At 52.3% G+C, this 26,035-nt stretch overlaps 1 protein-coding gene across 1 annotated transcript; it reads right to left on the bottom strand.

Moving 5' to 3' along the window:
* Window positions 1-205: 205 nt before the first annotated feature.
* Window positions 206-25,095, bottom strand: SLC5A5 (solute carrier family 5 member 5). The gene is made up of 15 exons (XM_002828906.4): window positions 23,137-25,095; window positions 21,613-21,678; window positions 21,283-21,334; window positions 21,098-21,165; window positions 19,730-19,884; window positions 18,257-18,397; window positions 18,027-18,156; window positions 15,217-15,305; window positions 14,099-14,211; window positions 13,952-14,022; window positions 12,403-12,489; window positions 12,098-12,294; window positions 7,625-7,749; window positions 5,180-5,295; window positions 206-2,444 (listed from the first exon to the last, which is right to left on the bottom strand). Exons 1-15 carry the CDS (start codon window positions 23,491-23,493, stop codon window positions 2,280-2,282), a joined length of 1,932 nt encoding a protein of 643 aa, XP_002828952.1. The 5' UTR covers window positions 23,494-25,095; the 3' UTR covers window positions 206-2,279.
* Window positions 25,096-26,035: the final 940 nt, after the last annotated feature.

Genomic DNA, 26,035 nt, shown 5'->3' with positions numbered 1-26,035 from the left:
AAACCCCGTCTCTACTAAAAATACAAAAGTCAGCCGGGAATGGTGGCGCATGCCTGTAATCCCAGCTCCTCGGGAGGCTGAGGGAGAACCCGGGAGGCAGAGGTTTCAGTGAGCCGAGATTGCGCCACTGCACTCCAGTCGGGGCGACAGAGTGAGACTCTGTCTTAAAAAAAAAAAAAAAAAAAAAAAAAAGTGTGTATGAGTTCCTGTGGCTGCTGTCACAAACCACTATAGGCCTGGTGGCATCAAACAACAGAAATTTATTCTCTGACAGTTCTAGCAGCCAGAAGTCTGACGTCAATGTGTCAGCAGGGCCATGTTCCCTCTAAAGGCTCTAAGAAATAACACATCTCATGCCCCCCTCCTGATTTCTGGTTGTTGCTGGCAATCCTTGGGTCCTCTGACTCGTAGACGCATTGATCTAACCTCTGCCTCTGTCTCCACGTGGCATCTTCCCCATGTGTTTCTCTGCATCTCTTCTCTACTTCATATGAGGAACCAGTCACTGGATTCATCCATCCTCCTCCAGTAATAACTCTTTTAATTTAACCAGTTACACCTGCAAAGACCCTATTTCCAAGTAAGCTCATGTTCTGAGGTTCTGGGTGGACATAAGTTTTGGGGGGACACAACCCAATTTGAGAGCCTCTATTGTCAGGTGAGGAGGGGACGCTAGCAGGCTCAGGGTGATGGGAGCCATGGCAGGTGTGTGGGCCAAGGTTGGAGGCCATGTGGGGTCTGAATCATCCCCTCCCCAAACCCAGGAAGAAAATAAAGAAGAAAGAGGTGGGGCGCGGTGGCTCACCCCTGTAATCCCAGCCCTTTGGGAGGCCAAGGCAGGAGGATCACCTGAGATCAGGAGTTCGAGACCAGCCTGGCCAACATGGCAAAACCCCATCTCTACAAAAATACAAAATTACAAAAACTACCCAGGCATGGTGGCGCTCACTGTAATCCCAGGTACTCAGGTTGCTGAGGCAGGAGAATCACTTGAACCCACGAGGCAGAGGCTGCAATGAGCGGAGATTGCGCCACTGCACCCAGGCTGGGTGACAGAGAGAGACTCTGTCTCAAAAACAGAAAATAAAAGAAAGAACAAAGAAAGGAGAAAGAGTTGGTGTTCAACTCTTGGTAAATGCCTGGATTGCTATTGTGTCCTTGGCCAAGCCATTGCCCTCCTCTCCCGGCCTCAGTTTCTCTGCCTGTGAAATGAGGCATAGGAAGTTGGGCCTGAAGACCTCCAAAATGCTTGCTAAGGTTAAACACAGGCCAGGCACAGTGGCTCTGGCTGGGCGTGGTGGCTCACACCTGTAATCCTAGCACTTTGGGAGGCCAAAGCGGGTGGATCACCTGAGGTCAGGAGTTCGAGACCAGCCTGACTAATATGATGAAACCCCATCTCTACTAAAAATACAAAAATTAGGTGGGTGTGGGGGCGGGCGCCTATAATCCCAGCTACTTGGGAGGCTGAGGCAGGAGAATTGCTTAAACCCGGGAGGCAGAGGTTGCAGTGAGTCGAGATCACACCATTGTACTCCAGCCTGGGCGACAAGAGCTAAACTCTGTCTCAAAAATGATAATAAGGTTAAACACGTTTCAGGTAAGAGCTGGGGTCTTTCTCAGATCCTGATGTTAGATCTGGGAGTTTCCTATGTTGTCCAGAGGGGATTCCAACATGTTTCTATTATAGATTGAGAAAAACAGTAGGCCGGGCATGGTGGCTCATGCCTGTAATCCCAGCACTTTGGGAGGCCGAGGCGGGTGGATCACTTGAGGTCAGGAGTTCGAGACCAGCCTGACCAACATGGTGGAAACCCCATCTCTATTAAAAATACAAAAAGTTAGCTGGGCATGGTGATGGGCACCTGTAATCCCAGCTACTCCAGAGGCTGAGGCAGGAGAATCGCTTGAGCCTGGGAGGTAGAGGTTGCAGTGAGCCAAGATCACACCACTGCACTCCAGCCTGGGTGACAGAGAACGACTCTGTCTCAAAAAAAAAAAAAAAAAAAAAATTAGAGAGAGAAAAACCCAGCCTTATTTTGGGGGAGCCGTCGGGGCTGCAGCATCTAATACCAGGGACGGTTGAAGCAAGGGGCTGGATTTAAAAAATGACCTCCCGGAGGCAGGGCCTCCCCATAGGGTAGGGTATTGTAGTCCTGAACTCATTTGCATACAAGGCAATCCAGCCAATCGGAGCCTAAGGCCATGGGCCCATGGTCTGGGTTTGGCCCATCCTGAGGTTCCATCCCAGGGTGTCAGTCCCACGGCTGGCCCTGTCCTCAGAGGTTTGTCTCCCGCTGGTCTCGACCACCATCATGTCCACCACAGGGGGTCCAGGAGCCAGCCCCCTCCAGCTCCTTCTGCCCCAAGAAAAACAGACGGTCCTCACTGGTGGGCAGGAAGCCAGGGGGCTTCTTGCTTCCAGCGGGGAGTTCTTCAGGACCCTGGGGAAAAGTGAGAAAAAGAGACCCCATCAGAGACCCTGTCCCCACCCTGTCCCGTGTCAGCTCATCTCCCAGATGGGCCACCGATGACCTGGCGGGACGGGGCGTGCACAGAATTGCACACTATCCCCTTGCTCAGTGCACGGGCCGGTCCTGCTCCTTCTGCCTCCAAAATTTCCATGCGCTTCTCTTCCTCACTCACATGTCACCTACAGCCCAGGCCATCAACACTTTCTCAGATGCCTGCTATAGTTCCTCCCTCTTCTCTCTGCTTCTCTGCCCGTTCACCTTCAAGAAAATAAATATTTCTGGCTGGGCACGGTGGCTTGCCCCTATAATCCTAGCACTTTGGAAGGCCGAGGTGGGCAGATCACTTGAGCCCAGGAGTTTAAGACCGGCCTGGCCAACATGGCAAAACCCCATCTCTAACAAAAATTAAAAAATTAACCAGACTTGGTGGTGAATGCCTATAATCCCAGCTACTCAGGAGGTTGAAAGATGGGAGAATTTCTCGGGCCATGGAGGTTGGGGCTGCAGTGAGCCATGGTCATGCCACTACACTCCAGCCTGGGCAATAGAGTGAGACCCTATCTCAAAAAAAGAAAAAGAAAAAAAAAAGACAAAAAGAAAAAAAAAACACAAATAAAACAAAGACAACAAAAAAAGAAAATAAAATAATAAAGAACAAAAAAAAAAAGAAAAAGAGAGAGAAAGAAAAAAAGAAAAGAAGAGAAAGGAAAAGAAAAGAGGAAAGAAAGAAAAGATAAATACTTCTCTAGGGCAGCTGGAGGGAGCTTTAAACACCTTCAGGCAAACCCCTCCCCTCCCAATCCCCTTCTCAGTCAAAGCTGTTGCTGTCTGTGGCTGGTTCCTCTTCTCCTAACTCAGGGTCAATCAACGTCACCTCTCCCAAGAGGCCACCCCTGACTTCCCTGGCTAAAGTTGCTCCCCATCACAGCATCCGGTTTTATTATCCTTTGAATGTTTATCATGCTGAGACCCTACATGTTTTTCTTTTTAGCTTGCTTGCTTGCTCTCTCGCTCCCTCTCTCTCTCTCTCTCTCTCTCTCTCTCTCTCTCTGTCTTTTCTTTCTTTCTGACAGTGTCTCGCTCTTGTTGCCCAGGCTGGAGTACAATGGCACAATCTCTGCTCACTGCAACCTCCGCCTCCTGGGTTCAATCGATTCTCCGGCCTCAGCCTTCCGAATAGCTGGAATTATAGGCACGCACCACCACACCCAGCTAATTTTTTGTATTTTTAGTAGAGATGGGGTTTCACCATGTTGGCCAGGGTGGTCTCGAACTCCTGACCTCAGGTGATCCACCTGCCTAGGTCTCCCAAAGTGCTGGGATTACAGGGGTGAGCTACAATGCCCGCCTCTTTCCTTCCTTTCCTTACTTCTTTTCCCTCCCTCCCTCCCTTCCTGCTTTCCTTCCTTTTTGACGAAGTCTTGCTCTGTCACCCAGGCTGGAATGCAGTGGTGCGATCTCAGCTCACTACAACCTCTACCTCCCGGGTTCAAGTGTTCAATTCTCCTGCCTCATTACCCCGAGTAGCTGGGATTACAGGCACACGCCACCATGCCCGGCTAATTTTTGTATTTTTAGTAGAGATGGGGTTTCGCCATGTTCAACAGGCTGGTCTTGAACTCCTGGCCTCAAGCGATCTGCCTCAACCTCCCAAAGTGCTGGGATTACAGGCGTGAGCTACCATGCCCGGCCTGACAGCATCTGGTTGTATTATATTTTGAATGCTTATCACATACTAAGATAGACCCTACACGTTTCTCTTTTTAGTTTTCACCTGCTGCTGCTAGATGAGGGTGGGGTGGGGGGTCTCAGACCATAGCCCAGAGCAGGACTGGGTACACAGCAGATGCTCAATAAATGAGAGAATGGAACAGGGATTCCAAAACAGGGGTAGGCATAGGATCAGGTCCCCCAGGGACAGCATTTTCCAAACTCTGGGAATTCACAAAGCAACCACGCGGTTTTAGCCAAAATCGGTTTACCATCTGTTGTGTTTCTTATGTAAGTTTTTTCCCCAAGTTGACTCACTTTTGAATTAAGTAATTTTATTTTAAGAAGAGACTTTACATCAATACCCTAACGGCACACCAGTTTCACCTGCCAAAGATTGGAAGTCACTGTAAAAACAGATAACGACAAAAAGGAATAGTATTCAACTTTGTTCAGTCCTTATGAAGGGAGATAATAAAAACTTGAAGATGAGGCCGGGCTCGGTGGCTCATGCCTGTCATCCCAGCACTTTGGGGGTCTGAGGTGGGTGGATCATTTGAGGTCAGGAGTTCGAGACCAGCCTGGGCAACATGGTGAAACCCCATCTCTACTAAAAACATAAAAATTAGCTGGGTGCAGTGGCATGCACCTGTAGTAGCAACTACTCAGGAGGCTGAGGCAGGAGAATCGCTTGAACTCGGGATGTGGCGGTTGCAGTGAGCTGAGGTTGCACCACTGCACTCCAGCCTGGGCAACAGAGCGAGACTCTGTCTCAAAAAACAAACAAACAAAAAGGAATAGATTAAACTCTGTTCAGTCCTTGTGAAGGGAGATAAAAACTGTTGAGGATGAATCAGCTCCCAATAGAGTCTTTTGACTGGAGATAATGAGTGATGGAGAAAGGTGCTGATATACCATGTCCCTCCCCTGAGCTATGGTCATGCCCCAAAGCCACTTGGCTGTCTCCAGCTCTGGGAACCCAGCCTAAGACTGACCTTGACCAAGTTGTCATCCAGGATGGCCACTTCTTCCTTGGGGGCCACTGATGCTGTCTGCCGTGCGAGGTCCCACCACAACAATCCCGGGGCCAGGGTGCTGCGCTTAGTGGGGCCTGAGAGGCGGGGAGAAACGGAGAAATCCAGGCATTTAGTGAAGGAGTCATGGGGGTTGGAGACCAGGCCCTGGGAAGGAGAAAGGAGATCCCTGGTCTATGAAGTCTAACAGGCTCCAGTCCCACTGAGGGACCCTGGCAAGCCTCTGAGCCTCAGTTTCCTCATCTACACAGTGAAGTTGTAATAAAACATCAGTGAGGCCAGGCATGGTGGCTCATAATTGCACTTTGGGAGTCTAAGGCAATAGGATTGCTTAGAGTTGCCCAGTAGTTGGAGACCAGCCTAGGCAACATAGCGAGACCCCATCTCTACAAAATATTAAAAAATTAGCCAGGCATGGTGGTGCGTGCCTCTAGTCTCAGCTACTTGGGAGGCTGAGGCAGGAGGATTGCTTGAGCCCAAGAGGTTGAGGCTGCAGTATGCCGTCATTGTGCCACCGCACTCCAGCTTGGTGACAGAGTGAGACCCTGTTTCTAAAACAAAACAAAACAAAACAAAGACATTAACGGATGGCTGGGAGGGTCCAGCACACAGTTCCATTCACTGCTGCATCCCCAGTGCCTAAAATAGCGCCCAGCACAGAGGAGGACTTGATAAAGGCCTGATGAATGTGAAGTCTGAGACTCAAGAAGTGTGAGCAGGTACTGTTATCACTACTGATTTTCCCCTCTTCGTCTCCTTCTACTTTTCCGTGGAATTTAGAATTCCCTAACAAGTGCGGAGTCACCGGCAGCTTTAGAAGATATTTCAGCACCAGGGATAGCGCCACCCGCCCCATCCCATATCCTCTACTGAGGACTTAATCTTGTGGGGGAGAGGAGTTGCAGGCGATGCCTCCGTTTCTGCCTCTGCAAAATAGGGCAAGCTCTGAGAGGTGCAGGGTTGTCAAGAAAGCAACATAGCTTTAAAGGGTGTAAATGTGAGCCGGGCACGTTGGCGCGCGCCTGTAGTCTCAGCTACTCGGGAGGATGAGGTGGGAAGATTGCTTTCAGCTCAGGAGTTCAAGGTTGCAGTGAGCCATGATCGTGCCACTGCACTCCAGTCTGGGTAACAGTGAGACCTGTCTCTTTTCTTTCTTTCTCTCTTTCTCTTCTTCTCTTTCTCTCTTTCTCCTTCCTTCCTTCCTTCTTTCTTTTAGATGGAGTCTCACTCTCTCGCCCAGGCTGGAGTGCAGTGACGCAATCTTGGCTCACTGCAACCTCCACCTCCCAGGATCAAGCGATTCCCTTACCTCAGCCTCCCAAGTAGCTGGGATTACAGGCACCTGCCACCATGCCCAGCTAATTTTTTTGTATTTTTAGTAGAGACGGGGTTTCACCATGTTGGCCGGGCTGGTCTTGAACTCCTGACCTCAGGTGATCCACCCGCCTCAGCCTCCCAAAGTGCTGGGATAACAGGCATGAGCCACCACGCCCAGTCGACCCCGTCCCTTTAAAATAAACTATCTATCTATCTATCTATCTATATATCTATATATATATACACACACACATATGTATATATATACTTTCTTTTATGTATATATATTCATAATTTTTATATATTCATAATTTCTTTTATGTATATATACATAAAAGTGTGTATGTATGTATATATATATACATAAAAGTGTGTATGTATGTATATATATATACATAAAAGTGTGTATGTATGTATATATATATACATAAAAGTGTGTATGTATGTGTATATATATACATAAAAGTGTGTATGTATGTGTATATATATACATAAAAGTGTGTATGTATGTATATATATATATACATAAAAGTGTGTATGTATGTATATATATATATATACATAAAAGTGTGTATGTATGTATATATATATATACACACACACTTCTTTTTTCCTCACAAACTTTTTTTTTTCTTTTAAAATTATAGGTACACCCCAGGTGCAGTGGCTCACACCTATAATCCCAGAACTTTGGGAGGCTGAGGTGGGCGGATTACTTGAGCCCAGGAGTTCGAGACACATGGCAAAACTCCGTCTCTACTAAAAATGCAAAATTAGCCAGGCATGGTGGCACACACTTGTAATCCCAGCTACTCAGGAGGCTGCGACATGAGAATCGCTTGAATCTGGAAGGTGGAGGTTGCAATGAACTGAGATCACACCACTGCACTCCAGCCTGGGTGACAGAGTGAGACTCTATCTCAAAAATGATGATGATAGTAATAATAATAATAATAAGGTGCAAATGTGTACAGCACTCAGTGGCCGTTCGGCCAATGAGAGCGTCCTTTCTCCCCTCCCTGCTGGGTGGAGCCTTGAGGCAGAGAGATGAATGGATGACCTCTGAGGCCACATGCTCTTTTTGTCTACCTGTCAGGCAGCTGATGAGGGCTCCGCACAGCACAGTGGTCAGCGTGCCCAGGGCACCGTAATAGAGATAGGAGATGGCGTAGAAACTGTCAGCTAAGGCGGGTCGGCTGGCGTCCATTCCTGAGCTGCAGGTTGGAAGAGACAGACTTGAACCTCCTCTTTTATCCCCTGCCCGCACTCAAAAGCTGTTCCCACCTCACTCCCTGCTTCCTTCCCCCAACTGCCATGGCCTAGCACAGACCTCCATTACTGTCTGTCCAGATCTGTGCAGTAGCCAATTCTCCTTCCCTCCAGGTATCCCATCCCCACCCCAAACGTCCTCCACACACAGCCAGAGGGCACATTACTAAAATGTAACTCAGATCACCTGCTGCTGCCCGTCACCCTCTGTGGCTCCCTGTCACCCTCAAAATCCAACCAAATTAAACTCTCAGAAGAAAACATAAGTCGGAATCTTCGTGACTGCAATTATTTCTTAGATATGACGCCAAAAGCAAAAGCCACCAAAGAAAAAAATAAATCAATTGGACTTCATCAAAAATTAAAAACTGGCTGGGCATGGTGGCTCACACCTGTAATCCCAGCACTTTGGGAGGCCGAGGCAGGTGGATCACGAGGTCAGGAGATCAAGACCATCCTGGCTAACATGGTGAAACCCTGTCTTTACTAAAAATAAAAAAATAAATAAAAATTAGCCGGGCCTGATGGCGGGTGCCTGTAGTCCCAGCTACTCGGGAGGCTGAGGCAGGAGAATGGCATGAACCCGGGAGGCGGAGCTTGCAGTGAGCCGAGATCACACCGTTGCACTCCAGCCTGGGCAACAGAGCGAGACTCCGTCTCAAAAACAAACAAACAAACAAAAATTAAAAACTTCTGGCCAGGTATGGTGGCTCATGCCTGTAATCCTAGCACTTTGGGAGGCTGAGGCAGGCTGAGGTCAGGAGTTGAAACCAGGCTGGCTAACATGGTGAAACCCCATCTCTACTAAAAATATAAAAATTAGCCTGGCATGGTGGTGTGCACCTGTAGTCACAGCTACTCACGAGGCTGAGGTGGGAGAATCCCTTGAACCTGGGAGGTGGAGGTTGCAGTGAGCTGAAATCGTACCACTGCACTCCAGCTTGGGTGACAGAGTGAGACTCCATCCCCCCGCCCCCCAAAAAAAGAATTAAAAACTTCTGTGCATCAAAGGATTCTATCGAGAGAATGAAGACAACCTACAGAATGGGAGAAAATATCACATGCAAATTATACATCTGATCAGGGGCTTGTACCCAGAATACATAAAGATATAAAAATATGTAAATTATAACTCTCAACAATAAAAAGACAAATCACCCAATTTAAAAATGGGCAAAGGGTGGTTTTTTTTTTGTTTTTTTTTTTTGTTTGTTTTTTAATTTGAGGCAGGGTCTTGCTCTGTTGCCCAGGATGGAGTGCAGTGGTGGGATCATGCCTCACTGCAGCCTCGGCCCCCTGGGCTCAAGCAATCCTCTTTGCCTCAGCCTCCCAAGGATCTGGGACTACAAGTGTACACCACCATGCCCAGCTAATTTTTTCATTTTTATTTTTATAGAGATGGGGTCTTTCTATGTTACCCAGGCTGGATGGGCAAAGGGTTTGAATAGACATTTCTCCAAAGAAGATGCACAAATGGCCAATGAAAAGATGCTCAACACATGAAAAGATGCTCAACATCATTATTCATCAGGGAAATGCAAATCAAAACCACAGTGAGGTATCACTTCACACCCACTAGGATGGAGAATAATGAGTATTGGCGAGGACGTGGAGAAGTTAGAATCCTCATATGTTGCTGGTGGGAATGTAAAATGATGTGGCCGCTGTGGAAAACAGTCTGGTAGTTCCTCAAAAAGTTAAACATAGGCCAGGCGTGGTGGCTCAGGCCTGTAATCCTAACACCCTGGGAGGCCAAGGCAGGCGGATCATCTGAGGTCAGGGGTTTGAGACCACCCTGACCAACATGGTGAAACTCCTTCTCTACTAAAAATATAAAAATTAGCCAGATGTGGTGGCATATGCCTGTAGTCCCAGCTACTAGGGAGGCTGAAGCAGGAGAATCGCTTGAACCCAGGAGGCGGAGGTTGCAGTGAGCAGAGAACATACCACTGCACTCCAGCCTGGGTGACAGAGCAAGACTCCATCTTAAAAAAAAAAAAAAAAAAAAAAGTTAAAGAATTACCATATGATCCAGCAATTCCACTCATAGGTATATACCGAGAGAAATTAAAACATATGTCCATACCAAAACTTGTTCACGAATGTTTTTGGGTTTTTTGTTTGTTTGTTTGTTTTTGGTGGAGTTTCACTCTGTCACCCAGACTGGAGTGCAGTGGCTCCACTGTACTCTGCTGTAATCCCAGTACTTTGAAAGGCCAAGGTGTGTGGATCTCCTGAGGTCAGGAGTTCAAGACCAGCCTGATCAATACGGTGAAATCTCATCTCTACTAAAAATACAAAAATTACCCAAGTGTGATGGCACATGCCCGTGACCCAGCTACTCAGGAGGCTGAGACAGGAGAATTGCTTGAACCTGGGAGGCAGAGGTTGCAGTGAGCTGAGATCACGCCACTGCACTCCAGCCTGGGCGACAAAGCGAAACCCCATCTCAAAAAATATATATGTATTATGCTAAGACACAAAAGATCACATATTTTATGATTCCATTTACATGAAATGCCCAGAACAGGCAAATTCATAGAAACAGAAAGTGGATTCGTGCTTGCCAGGAGCTGGGGAGAAGGGGGAAGTGGGAAGTGATGATGGGGACAGGGCTTCTTTCTGGGGTGATAAAAATGTTCTTACGGCCAGGAACAGTGCCTCACACCTGTAATCCCAGCACTTTGGGAGGCAGAGGCAGGCAGATCACTTGAGCCCAGTACTTGGAGACCAGCCTGGGCAACATGGCAAAAACTCGTCTCTATTAAAAATGCAAAAAATTTAGCCCAGCATGGTGGTGCACGCCTATAGTCCCAGCTACTTGGGAGGCTGAGGCAGGAGGATCATCGGAGTCTGGAGGTCAAGGTGCAGTGAGCTGTGATTGTGCCATTGCACTCCAGCCTGGGTGTTAGAGTGAGACCCGGTCTCCAAAAAACCAAAAAAACAAAAAGCAAAAAAACCCACCCAAAAACCAAAAATAAATAAATAAATAAATAAACAAAACAGAAAATGTTCTTGGTTGGCTGGGTGTTCACACCTGTAATCCCAGCACTTTGCAAGGCTGAGGCGGGCAGATTGCTTGAGCCCAGGAATTCCAGACCAGCCTGGGCAACATAGCCAGACCCTGTCTCTACAAAAAATAAAAATAAAAACTAGCAGGACATGACAGTGTGCGCCTGTGGTCCCAGCAACTAGGGGGGCTGAGGTAGGAAGATTCCTTGAGCCCAGGAGGTTGAGGCAGCAGTGAGCTATGATCGCGCCACTGGACTCTGGCCTGGGCAACAGAGCAAGACCCTGTCTCAAAAAAAAAAAAAAAAAAAAGAAAAGAAAAGAAAATGTTTTTGGGGCCAGGCACGGTGGCTCACACCTGTAATCCCAGCATTTTGGGAGGCTGACGTGGGCAGATCACCTGAGGTCAGGAGTTCAAAACCAGCCTGGCCAACATGGTGAAACCCCGTCTCTACTAAAAATACAAAATTAGAAAAAAAAAGGAAACGTTCTTGAGTTAGATAGTGGTGATGGTTGCACAAATATACTAAATGCCACTTTTATTTATTTATTTATTTGAGATGGAGTTTCATTTTTGTTGCCCAGGCTGGAATACAGTGGTGTGATCTCAGCTCACTGCAACCTCCACTTCCTGGGTTCAAGCGATTCTCCTGCCTCAACCTCCCGAGTAGCTGGGAATACAGGCGCCTGCCACCACGCTTGGCTAAGTTTTGTATTTTTAGTAGAGACAGGGGTTTCCCCATGTTGATTAAGCTGGCCTTGAACTCCTGACCTCAGGTGATCCACCCGCCTCAGCCTCCCAAAGTGCTGGGATTACAGGTGTGAGCCACTGTGCCCGCCTGGCCTAAATGCCACTTTTAAATGGCTAATTTATCTCAATAAAAAATAGAACCAGACCAAATTCTGGGCCTCCCTCAAGCTGGGAGGATCTCTTGAGCCTGCGAGGTTGAAGCTGCAGTAAGCTGAGACTGTACCACTGCACTCCAGCCTGGACAACAGAGCGAGGCTCTGTCTCAGAAAAACAAAACCAAAAAAGTACTAGCTTACTCTGGCTGCACCATATCTCCCACCCATCTCTCCTCCCATTAAATGCACCCTAACCTCAGTGCAGTTGGACTGGGACTTACCTGATTGTGGTCTCAGGGCCTTTGTACCTACCGTTCCCTCCACCAGGAATGCATTTTACTAATCAGGCTTCTTATACAGAGTTCAGGGCAAGTAAGTTTCCCTTCAAGATCACACCATCCTGGGCTCGGGTACACTCCCACCCTCAAGTCTGCTCACCTGGGGGCCCTGCTAGAGTCGTTAGCAGGGAGGAGAGCCGGGTCCAGGAGGCCAGAGGCGTTGACTGAGAGAGCCACGCAGCGGGCAGCCGACGACGGCAGGACCCTCATGGTCTGCTCGCTGGGTGGGTACAGCGTGGCGCCCAAGGCCACCCACAGCGACAGCGCCAAGCCCGCGCCCAGTCCCGAGAGGACGCCCTGGTGGCAGAGCCGGCGACAGGGAAGGGGAGGGGCCTGTCTGGCTCCCGCCCCCACCCCGCCCCAGCCCTCACCCCCGCCCCCGCGCCCGCCCCCGCCCCGACTCACCGGGGTGTTGCAGGCCGGCAGGAACATTCCTAAGATGAAGGCTCCCAGGAGGGGGCCGCTGATGACTCCCATGACGGTGAAGGAGCCCTGGGAGAGTAGGTGGAAGCGGGGCTGAGGGCGGAGCCCTCCCACCCCTCTGGGCCTCAGTTTACCCGCTGGGAAAGCGACACCTCAGGAACTCCACTGTGGGTCTCAAGGACTCCTCTGTGTCTCAGTTTCCCTAAAGGGGAGAGGACCCCCCTCTCGTTCCTGCCTATCTCCCTTGGGTTGGAGGCAAAGATACTGATTCTCTCTTGGGGGTGGCAGTCCCACCCTCAAGCCAGGGAGGCCCTTTCTTCTTCTTCTTTTTTTTTTTTTTTAGACAGAGTCTCACTTTGCTGTCCAGGTTAGTTGGAGTGCAGTGGCGCGATCTCGGCTCACTGCAACCTCCGTAGGGAGGCCCTTTCTGTCGCTACCCCTCACTTCCCAATTCCCCTGCCCCAAGCCAGCCAGCTGCATAAAAGTCCCCTGATGGCCTCTGGCATCAAATAGAACCTAGTTCTTAATCTCAGCGACTTGGAAGGCTGAGGTGGGTGGTTGCTTGAGGCCAGGAGTTCAAGACAAGCCTAGGCACGAAGCGAGACCCTGTCTGTAAAAAAAGTTTTAAAATTAGCCAGGCCAGGCGTGGTGGCTCACACCTGTAATCCCAACACTTTGGGAGGCAGAGGCGGGTGGATCACTTGAGGTCAGGAGTTTGAGACCAGACTGGCCAACATGGTGAAATCCCATCTCTAATAAAAATACAAAAATATAAGCTGGGCGCGGTAGCTCATGCCTGTAATCCCAGCACTTTGGGAGGCCGAGGCGGGTGGATCACGAGGTCAGGGGATCGAGGCCATCCTGGCTAACACGGCAAAACCCCGTCTCTACTAAAAATACAAAAAATTAGTCAGGCGTGGTGGCGGGCACCTGTAGTCCCAGCTACTCGGGAGGCTGAGGCAGGAGAATGGCGTGAACCCAGGAGGCGGAGTTTGCAGTGAGCTGAGATTGCGCCACTGTACTCCAGCCTGGGCAACAGAGCGAGACTCCGTCTCAAGAAAAAAAAAAAAACAAAAATATTAGACGGGCGTGGTGGTGTGCACCTGTAATCCCAGCTACTCCGGAGGCTGAGGCAGAATTGCTTGAACCCAGCGGGTGGAGGCTGCAGTGAGCTGAGATCATGCCACTACACTCCAGCCTGGGCAACAGAGCGACACTCCATCTCAAAAAAAAAAATAAGAAAGAAAAAAAATTAGCCAGGCATGGTGGCACACACCTGTAACTCCAGCTACTTGGGAGGTTGAGGTGGAAGGATGGCTTGAACCAAGGAGTTGGAGGTTGCAGTGAACTATGATTGGGCCTCTGCACTCCAACCTGGGACAACACAGTGAGACCCTATCTCAAAAAAAAAAAAAAAAAAAAAGAAGTGAGTTCTGCCACTGACACATGTGACCTCTCTGAGCCTCAATTTAATGGCAAAGATGCCCCCACCTCTCAGTGAGACCAGGGCAGGGGGCAGGTGGGGTCTCACCTGGAGGACACCTCCTCCGAGTAGTGAGGACAGAGCTGCCACGGTGAGACAGGCCGATCCGTAGATGAGTGCTGTAGTGGACGGGGTTGGCACGGTCAATGGGGAGGGACTGCCCTGGCCTCCCACCCGGGTCTCCCTGAAACTCACAGAGCCCCTTGGAGATAATCACGAGTTTCCTGGGTGCCAGGCTCCGCAGCCGAGGTTTGATGAGGTCTTCTACAGTGACTGCAGCCATGGCATTGATGCTGGTGGACGCTGTGCTGTGTGAGGAAGGCGGCGGGGTGTCCTCAGGCCATATGGAGAGACCGTCCACACCATCTGGCCTGCCAGACCTCACCCAGCCTGAGGGCAGAAGTGGGGGTAACCCAGTCCTGCAAAGGTGAAGGAGATATCCACCCCTCCCCTCCCCAAAGACCTGAGACATCCCCACAGGAGCAAGGACATCTGTGACCAAGGGCAGGCAGGACAGACAGGCAGGTTCTGGTTCCAGAGGGACTGCAGTCACATGTGGGAGATTTGCAAAAGGGACAGTGAGGGCATGTGACCAGAAGTCCCGGAAGAGTGGAAACCACCTGAGTGTGTGGCCTTGGAAGGCAGAAGCAGGGGACTGCTTGGTCATGGCTGTGCCCCAGGGTTTAGAACAACAGTATCTGGGCTGGGCACGCTGGCTCACGCCTGCAGTGTCAGCACTTTGCGAGGCCAAAGCATGCAAATCACCTGAGGTCAGGAGTTCAAGACTAGCCTGGCCAACATGGTGAAACCCCATCTCTACTAAAAATACAAAAATTAGCAGGCTGTGGTGGCGTGGACCTGTAATCCCAGCTACTTGGGAGGCTGAGGCAGGAGAATCGCTTGAACCCAGGAGGTGGAGGCTGCAGTGAGCCGAGATGGCACCACTGCACTCCAGCCTGGGTGACAGAGCAAGACTCCATCTGGAAAAAAAAAAACAAAAAACAGTACCTGCCACATGGTAGATGTTCAATAAATATTTGTCTGGGGAGGAAGGAAGGAAAGAAGGAAGAAGAAGAGAGGAGGGCCAGGCGTGGCCCTGACAGGTGATAAGAAGGTAAACCCTTGCAGTTGGGGTCCCTGTGCCCAGGGCATGCTCTCTGCCAGCACCTACCTGAGCTGTCTTCTAGGGATCAAGCAGGAACTGGGACTGATGGACAGGTCCAGAACATTCCATGCCCCAGGGGGATGGCAGGCTGGGATAAGGAGGCTCCCGGGGCTGAAATAATGCTCCATGAACAAGGGGGGGTGCTCACCTGAGGGTGCCACTGTAAGCACAGGCCAGGAAAAGCCCGGGGACTCCAGGCAGATCTTCGAAGATGTCCAGCACCAGCAGAGGCATGTACTGGGGAGAACTGGGGGTCAGCCTCCCAGACAGCAGCACCCTGAGGGCCGGGGCATCTATCTGTCCTGATGCTGCACATCCCCAGCACCCAGGATGGACAGCGCTCAGAGTCGGCATTTAATATGCATTTAGTTTTTGTTTGTGGTTTTTGTTTTGTTTTGTTTTGACACAAGATCTTGCTCTGTTGCCCAGGCTGGAGTGCAGTGCCACGATTGTGGCTCACTGCAGCCTAGAACTCCTGGGTTCAAGTGATCCTCCTGCCTCAGTCCCCCAGTAGCTGAGACCGCAGGTGTGCGCCACCATGCCTGGCTAATTTTTTTTAATTTTTAGTAAAGATAGGGGTCTGGCTGGGCACAGTGACTCACGCCTGTAATCCCAACACTTTGGGAGGCTGAGGCGGGTGGATCACTTGAGCTCAGGAGTTCAAGACCAGCCTGGCCAACATGGTGAAACCTCATCTCTACCCAAAATACAGAAATTAGCTGGGTGTGGTGGTTGGCACCTGTAGTCCCGGCTACTTGGGAGGCTGAGGCAGAGGTTGCAGTGAGCGGAGATCACGCCACTGCACTCCAGCCTGCACAATAGAACCAAACTCTGTCTCAAAAAAAAAAAAGAAAAGAAAAGAAAGAAAGGCCGGGCATAGTGGCTCACGCCTGTAATCCCAGCACTTTCGGAGGCTGAGGCAGGTGGATCACCTGAGGTCAGGAGTTTGAGACCAGCCTGACCAATATGGCAAAACCCCACCTCTACAAAAAATACAAAAAAATTAGCTGGGCATGGTGGCGCATGCCTGTAATCCCAGCTACTTGGGGGCTGAGGCAAGATAATGGCTTGATCCCGGGAGGGAGAGGTTGCAGTGAGCCGAGGTTGCGCACTGCACTCCAGCCTGGGCAAAAGAGTGAGACTCTGTCTCAAAAAAAAAAAAAAAATGTGTAGATGGGGTCTCCCTATGTTCCTCAGGCTGTAATGTGCATTTGTTGATCAACTGCACGAACCTGAGAATTGTCACTGAGCCCCACTGTGTGCTGAGCCCTGGGATCCCTGTGAAGCAGGGACCCGTGTCATCCCCATTTTACTGATGAAGACTGTGAGGCAGAGGTACAGTCCCTCCCTGAAGTCACACAGTCCAGCAGTCCCAGATCTGACCTCCAGGGAGGACTGCAGATGGGGTGGTCCCGCGTACCCTCCGCTAACTCTGAACCCCATGGTCAGAACTCTACTTGGAGTGTGACCTAGGCATGAGTCCTGGCACCGCACACCCCCCCACTTGCCCATTGACCTCGGGCAGTTACTTCCTCCCCGAGCCTCAGTTTCCTCATCTATAAAGTGGAAGCTGTGATCGCCCTGCCTTTCTCAGAAGAAAGATTAGATGGAGAACCAACTGCTGGTGAAGGGAACAGCATGAGGCACAGAGTAGACACTTGGGACATGGGAGACCAGAGCTGGTCATTATTATTATCACCAGCATGATTAGTTCCTGCTGGATTACAGTTTTTGTTTTTGTGGGTTTGTTTTGTTTTGTTTTTATTTTTGTTTGAGACGGAGTTTCTCTCTTGTCACCCAGGCTGAAGTGCAATGGCACCATCTCGGCTCACTGCAAACTCCGCCTCCCAGGTTCAAGCGATTCTCCTGCCTCAGCCTCCCGAGTAGCTGGGATTACAGGCATGCGCCACCACACGTGGCTAATTTTGTATTTTTCAGTAGGGATGGGGTTTTTCCATGTTGGTCAGGATGGTCTCCAACTCCTGACCTCAGGTGATCCCCCCTGAGCTTCCCAAAGTGCTGAGATTACAGATGTGAGCCACTGTGCCCGGCCTTGTTTTTTTTTTTTTTTTTGAGATGGAGTCTGTCTCTGTCACCCAGGCTGGAGTGCAATGGCGCGATCTCTGCTCACTGCAACCTCCACCTCCCAGGTTCAAGCTATTCTCCTGCCTCAGCCTCCCGAGTAGCTGGGATTACAGGCATGCACCACCAGGCCTGGCTAATTTTTGTATTTTTCAGTGGAAAGGTAGTTTCACCATGTTGGCCAGGTTGGTTTTGAACTTCTAACGTCAAGTGATCTGCCCGTCTCGCCCTCCAAAAGTGCTGGGATTACAGGCGTAAGCCAGCATGCCCGGCCTGGGTCATGGTTTCATCTCCTCCTGAGCATCTCCCAGGGGATCTTTGGAACTCTCTGGAATTCTAGATCTGAAAGTGGCCCTTGTCTGCTCACACCTACTGAGGGCGGTCCATTGCCTCCCAGGCTCACCTTTCCCATTCCTTGCAGATCCTCCTCTGAGCTCTTTATTTTTATTTATTTATTTTTTTTTGAGACAGAGTCTCACTCTGTCACCCAAGCTGGAGTGTAGTGGTGTGATCTCCCTTCATCGCAACCTCCGCCTCCCGGGTTCAAGTGATTCTCCTGCCTCAGCCTCCGGAGTAGCCGAGACTACAGGTGCGTGCCACCATGCCTGGCTAATTTTTATATTTTTAGTAGAGACGGGGTTTCACCATGTTAGCCAGGATGGTCTCAAACTCCTGACCTCAGATGATCCACCCGCCTCAGCCTCCCAAAATGCTGGGATTACAGGCGTGAGCCACCGCACCTGGCCTCCTCTCAGCTCTTTCCTACTTCTCGGCCTTTGCACAGGCCATTCCCTCTGCTAGGAATGCTCTTCGACCTCAATCCCACCAAGGTAGTGAGGGAGTGTAGAGCCAACCAGGAGCCTGGGTAAGACTCACCTGGTCTGGGGCAGAGATGCGCCCCAGGAGGAGAGGGTCGCAGTCAGTGTAGAACACAAACATGACGATGCCACAGCAGGCAGCGCTGGACACGATCAGGAACAGGCCCACCTGGTTGATGAGCAGGGCCCTGGGGGAAGAGGCGGCCTCAGGCTTAGGGGACAGCCTCAGGCTGGTGAAGGGGGGCAGCATGTCCCAGAAACCCCCACTTTGCTCCCCCAAACACTCACAGCTTGGCCTGCTTCTCTGTGCGGCAAGCCACGTAGCGCTGCACCTGCGCCTGGTTCACGCCATACATGGAGAGCCACACCAACGTGCCACCCACCACAAAAGTCCAGAATGTATAGCGGCTCCTTGGGTCAGGGTTAAAGCTGGGTGGGGACAAGGCAAGTTAACCAGTGGAGATGTCACGCTGACTTCACCCTCCCAAGGGCCCCAGACAGCACTTCTGGACCTTATAGGGGACATTTGGAGTGGGTTTTGTTGGCCGGGCGTGGTGGCTCATGCCTGTAATCCCAGCACTTTGGGAGGCCAAGGCGGATGGATCACCTGAGGTCACAGTTCAAGGTCAGCCTGGCCAACATGGTGAAACCCCGTCTCTACAAAAATACAAAAATTAGCTGGGAATAATGGCGGGTGCCTGTAATCCCAGCTACTTGGGAGGCTGAGGCAGGAGAATCACTTCAACCCAGGAGGTGGAGGTTGCAGTGAGCTGAGATCGTGCCATTGCACTCCAGCCTGGGTGACAGAGCGAGACTCCATCTAAAAAAAAAAATAATAATGAAAATAAAAATAAATTAATTAATTAAATTAAAAATAAATGGAGTGGGTTTGACGTGTGCATAGGCATTTGCCAGATTGAAAATTCACGTATTTGTTTACTGAGTCATCTATCTACGCGCTCAAAAACCATTCATTCTTTGCCTAGCTGAGAGTTCAGAGCTGCTTTAGCCCCTAGTCTGGTCTGAGGGGAGGAGCAGAGAGCAGCGAGGGCCTCCTGGAGCAGGAAGCATTGGCTGATTTCTACCATCCCAGGGCACAAAGGGAGCCCAGCCCCATCCTCTTTTTTTTTTTAAAGATGGAGTTTCACTCTTGTTGCCCAGGCTGGAGTGCAATGGCGTGATCTCGGCTTACCGCAACCTCTGCCTTCCGGGTTCAAGCGATTCTCCTGCCTCAGCCTCCCAAGTAGCTGGAATTACAGGCAAGCGCCACCACGCCCTGCTATTTTTTTTTTTTTTTTTTTTTTTGAGACAGAGTCTCTCTCTGTCACCAGGCTGGAGTGCAATGGCGCCATCTCGGCTCACTGCAACTTCTGCCTCCCGGGTTCCAGCAATTCTCCTGCCTCAGCCTCCGAGTAGCTGGGATTACAGGCGCCCAGCAGCACGCCCGGCTAATTTTTGTATTTTTAGTAAAGATGGACTTTCACCAAGTTGGCCAGGATGATCTCGATCTCTTGACCTCGTCATCCGCCCGCCTTGGCCTCCCAAAGTGCTGGGATTACAGGCGTGAGCCACCGCGCCCGGCCTAATTTTGTATTTTTTAGTAGAGACGGGGTTTCTCGATGTCGGTCATGCTGGTCTCAAACTCCCAAACTCAGGTGATCACCCCGCCTTGGCCTCCCGAAGTGCTGGGATTACAGGCGTGAGCCACCGCACCGGTCCCAGCCCCATCCTACTGGAGTATCCTCTGCATTTTTCACTCACTCCATCAGGTTGATCCGGGAGTGGTTCTGGGCCAGCGTGAGCACCTGGCGGGGCCCGCCTACAAGCATGACACCACGTGCCAGGACAACCCAGAAGCCACTTAGCATCACCACGACCTGGAACACATCAGTCCAGACCACAGCCTTCATGCCGCCCTGCAGCATGGGACAGAGAGAGGGAGAGGGGCGGTTAGATGGGGGACCTGGCCTTCAGTGGCACCTGGGACTGATGCCCTTCTATGCCTCAGTTTCCTCCTCTCTAAAGTGGGATTAATAATAATACCTTCTTACTGTGTTGTTGTAAGAATTAAGTTAGTTATTTTATTTTTAAAGAAAAGGTTTCTGTCTGTTGCCCAGGCTGGAGTGCAGTGGTGTGATCACAGCTCACTGCAGCCTGGAACTCTTAGGCTCAAGTGATCCTCCTGCCTCAGCCTCTGGAGTAGCTGGAACTACAGCAGGTGCCACCATGCCTGACTAATTAAAAAAAAATTTTTTTTTGTAGAGCTGGAGGGAGGAGGTCTCACTATGTTGCCTAGGCTGGTCTCGAACCCCTGGCCTCAAGTGATCCTCCCACCTTGGCCTCTCAAAGTGCTGGGATTACAGGTATGAGCCACTGTGCCTAGTAGAATTAAACAAGTTAATAAGTGAAAAAGATTTGGAACATGACTTGACATATACGAGTGTCAGTGAGTGATTGCTGCCATTACTATTATTATCGTTATATATTTTTTGAGACGGAGTCTTGCTCTGTCGCCCAGGCTGGAGTGCAATGGCGCAATTTCCACGCACCGCAACCTCCACCTCCCGGGTTCAAGCTATTCTCCTGCCTCAGCCTCCCGAGAGGCTAGGATTACAGGTGCGTGCCACTGCGCCCAGGTAATTTTTGTATTCTTAGTAGAGACGGGGTTTCACCATGTTGGCCAGGCTGGTCTCGAACTCCTGACCTCAGGTGATCCGCCTGCCTCTGCTTCCCAAAGTGTTGGGATTACAGACGTGAGCCACCGCGCCCGGCCGCCATTACTATTATTATCACTATGAAGATGATATCACTATCAAGTTCAGACCTGAGCCAGCCAAAGGTAGCCCTCCATGGGACCTCAGCCAGCCCCAGGATGAAGCAGGAGCTCACTTCCTGCTGGACGGGAAGCCAGAAGAGGTGGAAGCCTGGATCCAGCCATGCCTGAAGCTACCATACTTCTAGATTCTCAGCAATAAGCTTTTCAGATCACTTTTCACTATAAAGATGAGGACACTGGGTCCCAGATGGGACAGAGGCTTCCTCAGAAGAAAGGGGCAAGCCCAGAGTTTCCCCACAAGAGACACAGTGGGCCCGATCCCCCGTATGGAGTGGGTTCCCAGGGCCACTCACCACAGCCGTGTAGAAGGTGCAGATAATTCCGGTGGACAGGAGCGACGCCCAGATGTCCAGCCCGGTCACTATGCAAAAAGAGGTCCCCCGTTAGGCCCCTGGGCGGGGCGCAAACTTAGTCTTGGGTTCTCCTCTCCCTCCCTTTCTCTTCCCAGACATGCTTCCCTAATCTCCCAGAGTCACACCTTGGTTCAGGATGAGGGCCGGTGCGTAGATTACGATGCCGGTGTACAGCATCTGTAGACAGAGTGTGGGGCGGGTGAGCAGGGAGGGCGTCTGGGCGAGTTGGGGATGGGGAGAGGAGGGAGAAGGGTGGTCCCAGCATATGGGCGGGGCAGATAGGCCGGGTCTTGCAGAGTGCAAGCGGGGTCAGGCCTGCTGTGGTGTGGGAGGGGACTGGTGGGGGCGGGGTCAGAACGGGAGGATGGGGCGGGGTCTTGAATGGCGGGGGGCGGGGCTAGTGAAGGCTGACGCTCTCTGGGCCCTGAGCGGAGGGCGGGGCCGAGGCCACTCACCGTGGCTACAATGTACTGCAAAGTCCCGCAGAGCCTCACTGCGCGGCTGAAGCGCATCTCCAGGTACTGCAAGGAGGGACTCGAGGTCACCTGGACAGTCCTTACCCGGGAGCCGAGGCCTCTGGGGTCCCTGGTCGGCTCTCTAGGTTGGCCTCTCCCTCCGGAAGCCAACCGCTCTCGCCAGATTCTTGCACGTGGGAGCCCCGCCGCACGCACGCACCCGTACACAGGTGCCATCCGGTGCCTGTGCGTACCCCATGGACCTGGAGGACTGGTCCATGCGTGTGCACGCGCCCTCCCACTTGCGCCTGACGGGCGCGGGCTCCTGGAGCAGCCACCGCTCAGCAGACACCGACGTGGCCCGCAAGCGCACAGTGTAGACAGTGCCCCGGGCCAATGATGTTGGCCGCCTAGGATATACCTGTCACGATTTTTTTTTTTGGGGGGGATGGAGTCTCGCTCTGTCGCCCAGGCTGGGGTGCAGTGGCACGATCTCGGCTCACTGCAACCTCCTCCTCCCAGGTTCAAGCAATTCTCCTGCCTCAGCCTCCTGAGTAGCTGGGATTACAGGCGCGCGCGACCATGCCCGGCTAATTTTTGTATTTTTAGTAGAGACGGGGTTTCACCATGTTAGCCAGGCTGGTCTTGAACTCCTGACCTCGTGATCCACCCACCTCGGCCTCCCAAAGTGCCGGGATTACAGGCGTGAGCCACCGCGCCCTGCCACAATATTTTTTTTTCCTTTGAGACAAGAGTCTCGCTCTGTCTCCCAGGCTGGAGTGCAGTGACGCGATATCGGCTCACTGCAACCTCCCGGGTTCAAGCAATTCTCCTGTCTCAGCCTCCCAAGTAGCTGGGATTACAGGTGCCCACCACCGCATCCGGCTAATTTTTGTATTTTTAGTAGAGAAGGGATTTCACCATGTTGGCCAGGCTGGTCTCTAACTCCTGACCTCAAACCGTCCGCCCGCCTCGGCCTCCCAAAGTGCTGGGATTACAGGCGTGAGCCACTGCGCCCGGCCCTGGTCAAGATTTTAATTGCTTTACCCTCTCCCCTGGAGGGAGGTCCTGTAATTCGCCCATTGGACAGCTGGGAAACCCAAGCAGAGAGGCACGCCCCTTGCCCAAGATAGAAGAAAGCAGTGAAGCCGGGTTTCGAACCCCGGAGCCATCAGCAGTCCCCTCTAGCGCGCACACGTGGGTCTGCACGCCCGGGCAGGTGGGGGGCAGGTGTGTGTCCACCCGTGAGTACACACCTGTTCGAGCCGGGCCCCGCCCCGCGCGCTCTTCCACCGAAGGAGCAGGACGCCAGGCTGTCTCTTCCTCCTTCCTGCGCCTCGCTGGGCGCCTGGGGCCTCTTCCTAGAACCCTCCCCACGTGTCTGCCTAGGGGCCCCCTCCGTTAAAGCACCGAGGTGCCATCCGCGTCCTCCTGTACAGAGGCTCAAAGCCCCAGCGCCTCCCCCACACGGGGTCCCAGCACTGCCAGTGGGGCGGGTCCTACCCCCGGGCCTCTGTCCGGTACCTCGTAGGTGCTGGTGAGCCCCAGGCGGTAGAAGACGGGCATGAAGAGCAGGGCGGTGAGGACCGAGTTCAGAAGCTGGCCTACGCACATCCAGAGGAACTTGAGGCCATAGCGATAGGCCTCCGACGGCACGCCCAGCACCTGCACGGCCGACATGAAGCTGGCAGACAGCGACAGGCCCACGGGCAGGGCCGCCAGGCGCCGGCCCCCGGTGAAGAAGTCCTCAGCGCTGCGCTGCCCGCCCCGAGCCAGCCCGACCCACAACCCGATGCCGGTGGACACCAGAAGCATGAGGGCAAAGACCCCGTAGTCCCAGGCTCCGAAGGTGGGCCGTTCCCGGGTCTCCACGGCCTCCATGAGGGCGGGTGCGGAGGCCCAGCGCGTCCTCGGACGCCCTGCGTGCTCAAGCGGGGGAAGCTGGCAGGGGCCGAGGAGGCAGGACGGGGCGGGCGGGTGGGAGGATGCTTGGCAGCCTGTCCCCGCTCCGTCTGGGGTGGGAAGTGGCGAGAGGGCCCGGGGCTCCCTGGGTTAGGAATCTATGGGCTGTCGATGTCCGTGTCGGCCTCCTTGTCCCTGCTTTCTGTCTCTGCGTCTGCCCCTGCTGTCTGTCTGTCCTGCCACCTCGCCTCTCACTCTGGGTTCCGCTGTCCCATGCAGCCGGCTGTCTGTCCCTCTCCCTGGGTGCTGTGCTCAGCGCTGAAAGCTGGCGGTCGCCTTGGGGCTTACGGGAGCAGCTCGTGATTGTGGGTTGCAGATTTATTGGGCTCCCAGGTCACCACGACTCCGCCTCCAGACCTAGGGGCGGGCAGGACCCGCACCCTTTCAGCCCTGAACTGGGACAGACAGGCCAGGACAGGCTACCTGGGTGGCTGTAGGGGGTGGTATCGGGGAGGCCTCCCAAATGCCCCTCCATCCCCATGCATCCACCCATCCCCATGCACTGTGATCCCCTGATCACAGCTGTCACTGTCTGCTGTTGACAGGTGGGGAAATTGAGGCTCAGAGAGGGCATGTCACTTATCCAAGGCTGCACAGCCTGCTTCAGCACTCAAAGCCGCATTGTGCTTGAATACCTTGAGCTATGGGGAGCTCACTTTCATGCAGGACTGGGGTTCACTTTCAGGGTTTCAGGGGACCCATAAAGCAAACTTACCTGGCTTTACCACCCCCAGACTGGCATGTGGGCCTACCCCCTTTCTCTAGAGCCTTAGGGGGTGGGCATCACTGAACCCCGCTCTTGGGCTAAGCTGGCTGGGAGACATTCAGAGCTCAAGTCCTGAGTGGGTACATACTTGGGGAAGACTTTGCTCCTCCCTGGGCCTTAGTTTCCCCATCTGTAACAAGGATAAAATAGACCCTGCCTCAGAGGAATAAATGGGACTGGTAACAAAAGCCTGGTACATGATAAGTGCCTCATTCATTTATTCCTTTATTCATTTATCACTTCATTCATTCATTCATTGGTTCCTTTGCAGATATGCACTGAGAGTTGGCCCTGTGCCAGGCATAAATGGATCACTGAGGTGGTGCGGGAGGCCTTTAAGGTTATGAACCCGAATAAGTGGAGGCCATGACCACCAGGGAGGTAGGGTCTGGCTTGCCCCTATCATATAGATGAGGAAACCAGGGTTGGGTGTGGGAGAAAGTCTACTGCGGGGGGTCACGCTACCATGAGGACCAAGGAGCTGTCATCTTAGGGCCCTTCTCTGGGGGACCCAGGAGGACTTTGACCTCTGGAGGTTCTGGTCTCTGGGTTCAAGTCTCAGCTCAGCCTCCAACTTTCTGGGCAACCATGCATCTCCACCTTGGTTCCCTTCTCCATAAGCTGGTGGAATCTGAAATCCTGGGGGTTGAATGGCACAGCGTCAGAGGCCGGGCATGATGGCTTATGCCTGTAATCCCAGCACTTTGGGAGGCTGAAGTGGGAGGATCATTTGAGTCCCAGAATTCAAGACTACCCTGAGCAACATAGTGAGACCCCGTCTGTATGAAAAATACAAAAATTAGCGAGGCGTGGTGGCACATGCCTGTAATCCCAGCTACTCAGGAGGCTGAAGTGGGAGGATCGCTTGAGCGTGGAAGGTCGAGGCTGCAATGAGCTGTGGTCGAGAACTGCACGGCACTCCAGCCTGGGCAGCACAGCAAGACCCCGTCTCCAAAAAAAAAAAAAAAAAAAAAGGGCTTTCGAGCGCTTCTCGCCAGCCTCTGCTGCCCCCTGGTGGCCTCCTCTGGCCTACCCTCTGCACAGGCCGCTCCCGCTGGGTCCAGCGTTTCTCCACGCGTCCCCACGTAACCCCCGGACAGTCCTCTTGCTCCCTCTCCGCTGTGCAGGGTGGGCCTGTCCCTCCCCCTAGGGCTGTGACACTGCGGCGGCTACACGGGCACCTGTTGCCGGCTGGCGCGTACCTCCTGCCCTCGCCAGGAGAGTGGGTTAGGCACCAAGTTCTTTTCCCTTCCACCCTGGTCAGGCATCCTTCTGGAAACCCGGTTGGAAAAGGGGAGATCCGGCCGGGCGCGGTGGCTCACGCCTGTAATCCCAGCACTTTGGGGGGCCGAGGCGGATGGGTCTCTTGAGATCCGTTCAAGACCAGCCTGGCCAACATGGTGAAACCCCGTCTCTACTAAAAATACAAAAATTAGCCGGGCGTGGTGGCGGGTGCCTGTAATCCCAGCTACTTGGGAGGCTGAGGCGGGAGAATCGCTTGAGCCCGGGAGGCGGAGGTTGCAGCGAGCCGAGATCGCGCCACTTCACTCCAGCCTGGGCGACAGAGATTCTGTCTCAAAAAATAAATAAATAAACAAACAAATAAATAAATAAAAATCAAGGCCGGGCGCGGTGGCTCACGCCTGTAATCCTAGCACTTTGGGGGGCCGAGGCGGGCGGATCACGAGGTCAGGA

The sequence above is a fragment of the Pongo abelii genome, chromosome 20 (assembly GCF_028885655.2).
Source record: "Pongo abelii isolate AG06213 chromosome 20, NHGRI_mPonAbe1-v2.0_pri, whole genome shotgun sequence".
NCBI lineage: Eukaryota > Metazoa > Chordata > Mammalia > Primates > Hominidae > Pongo > Pongo abelii.
Note: the sequence above shows the minus strand (reverse complement) of the source record. Positions and strands in the feature narration are given on the sequence as shown.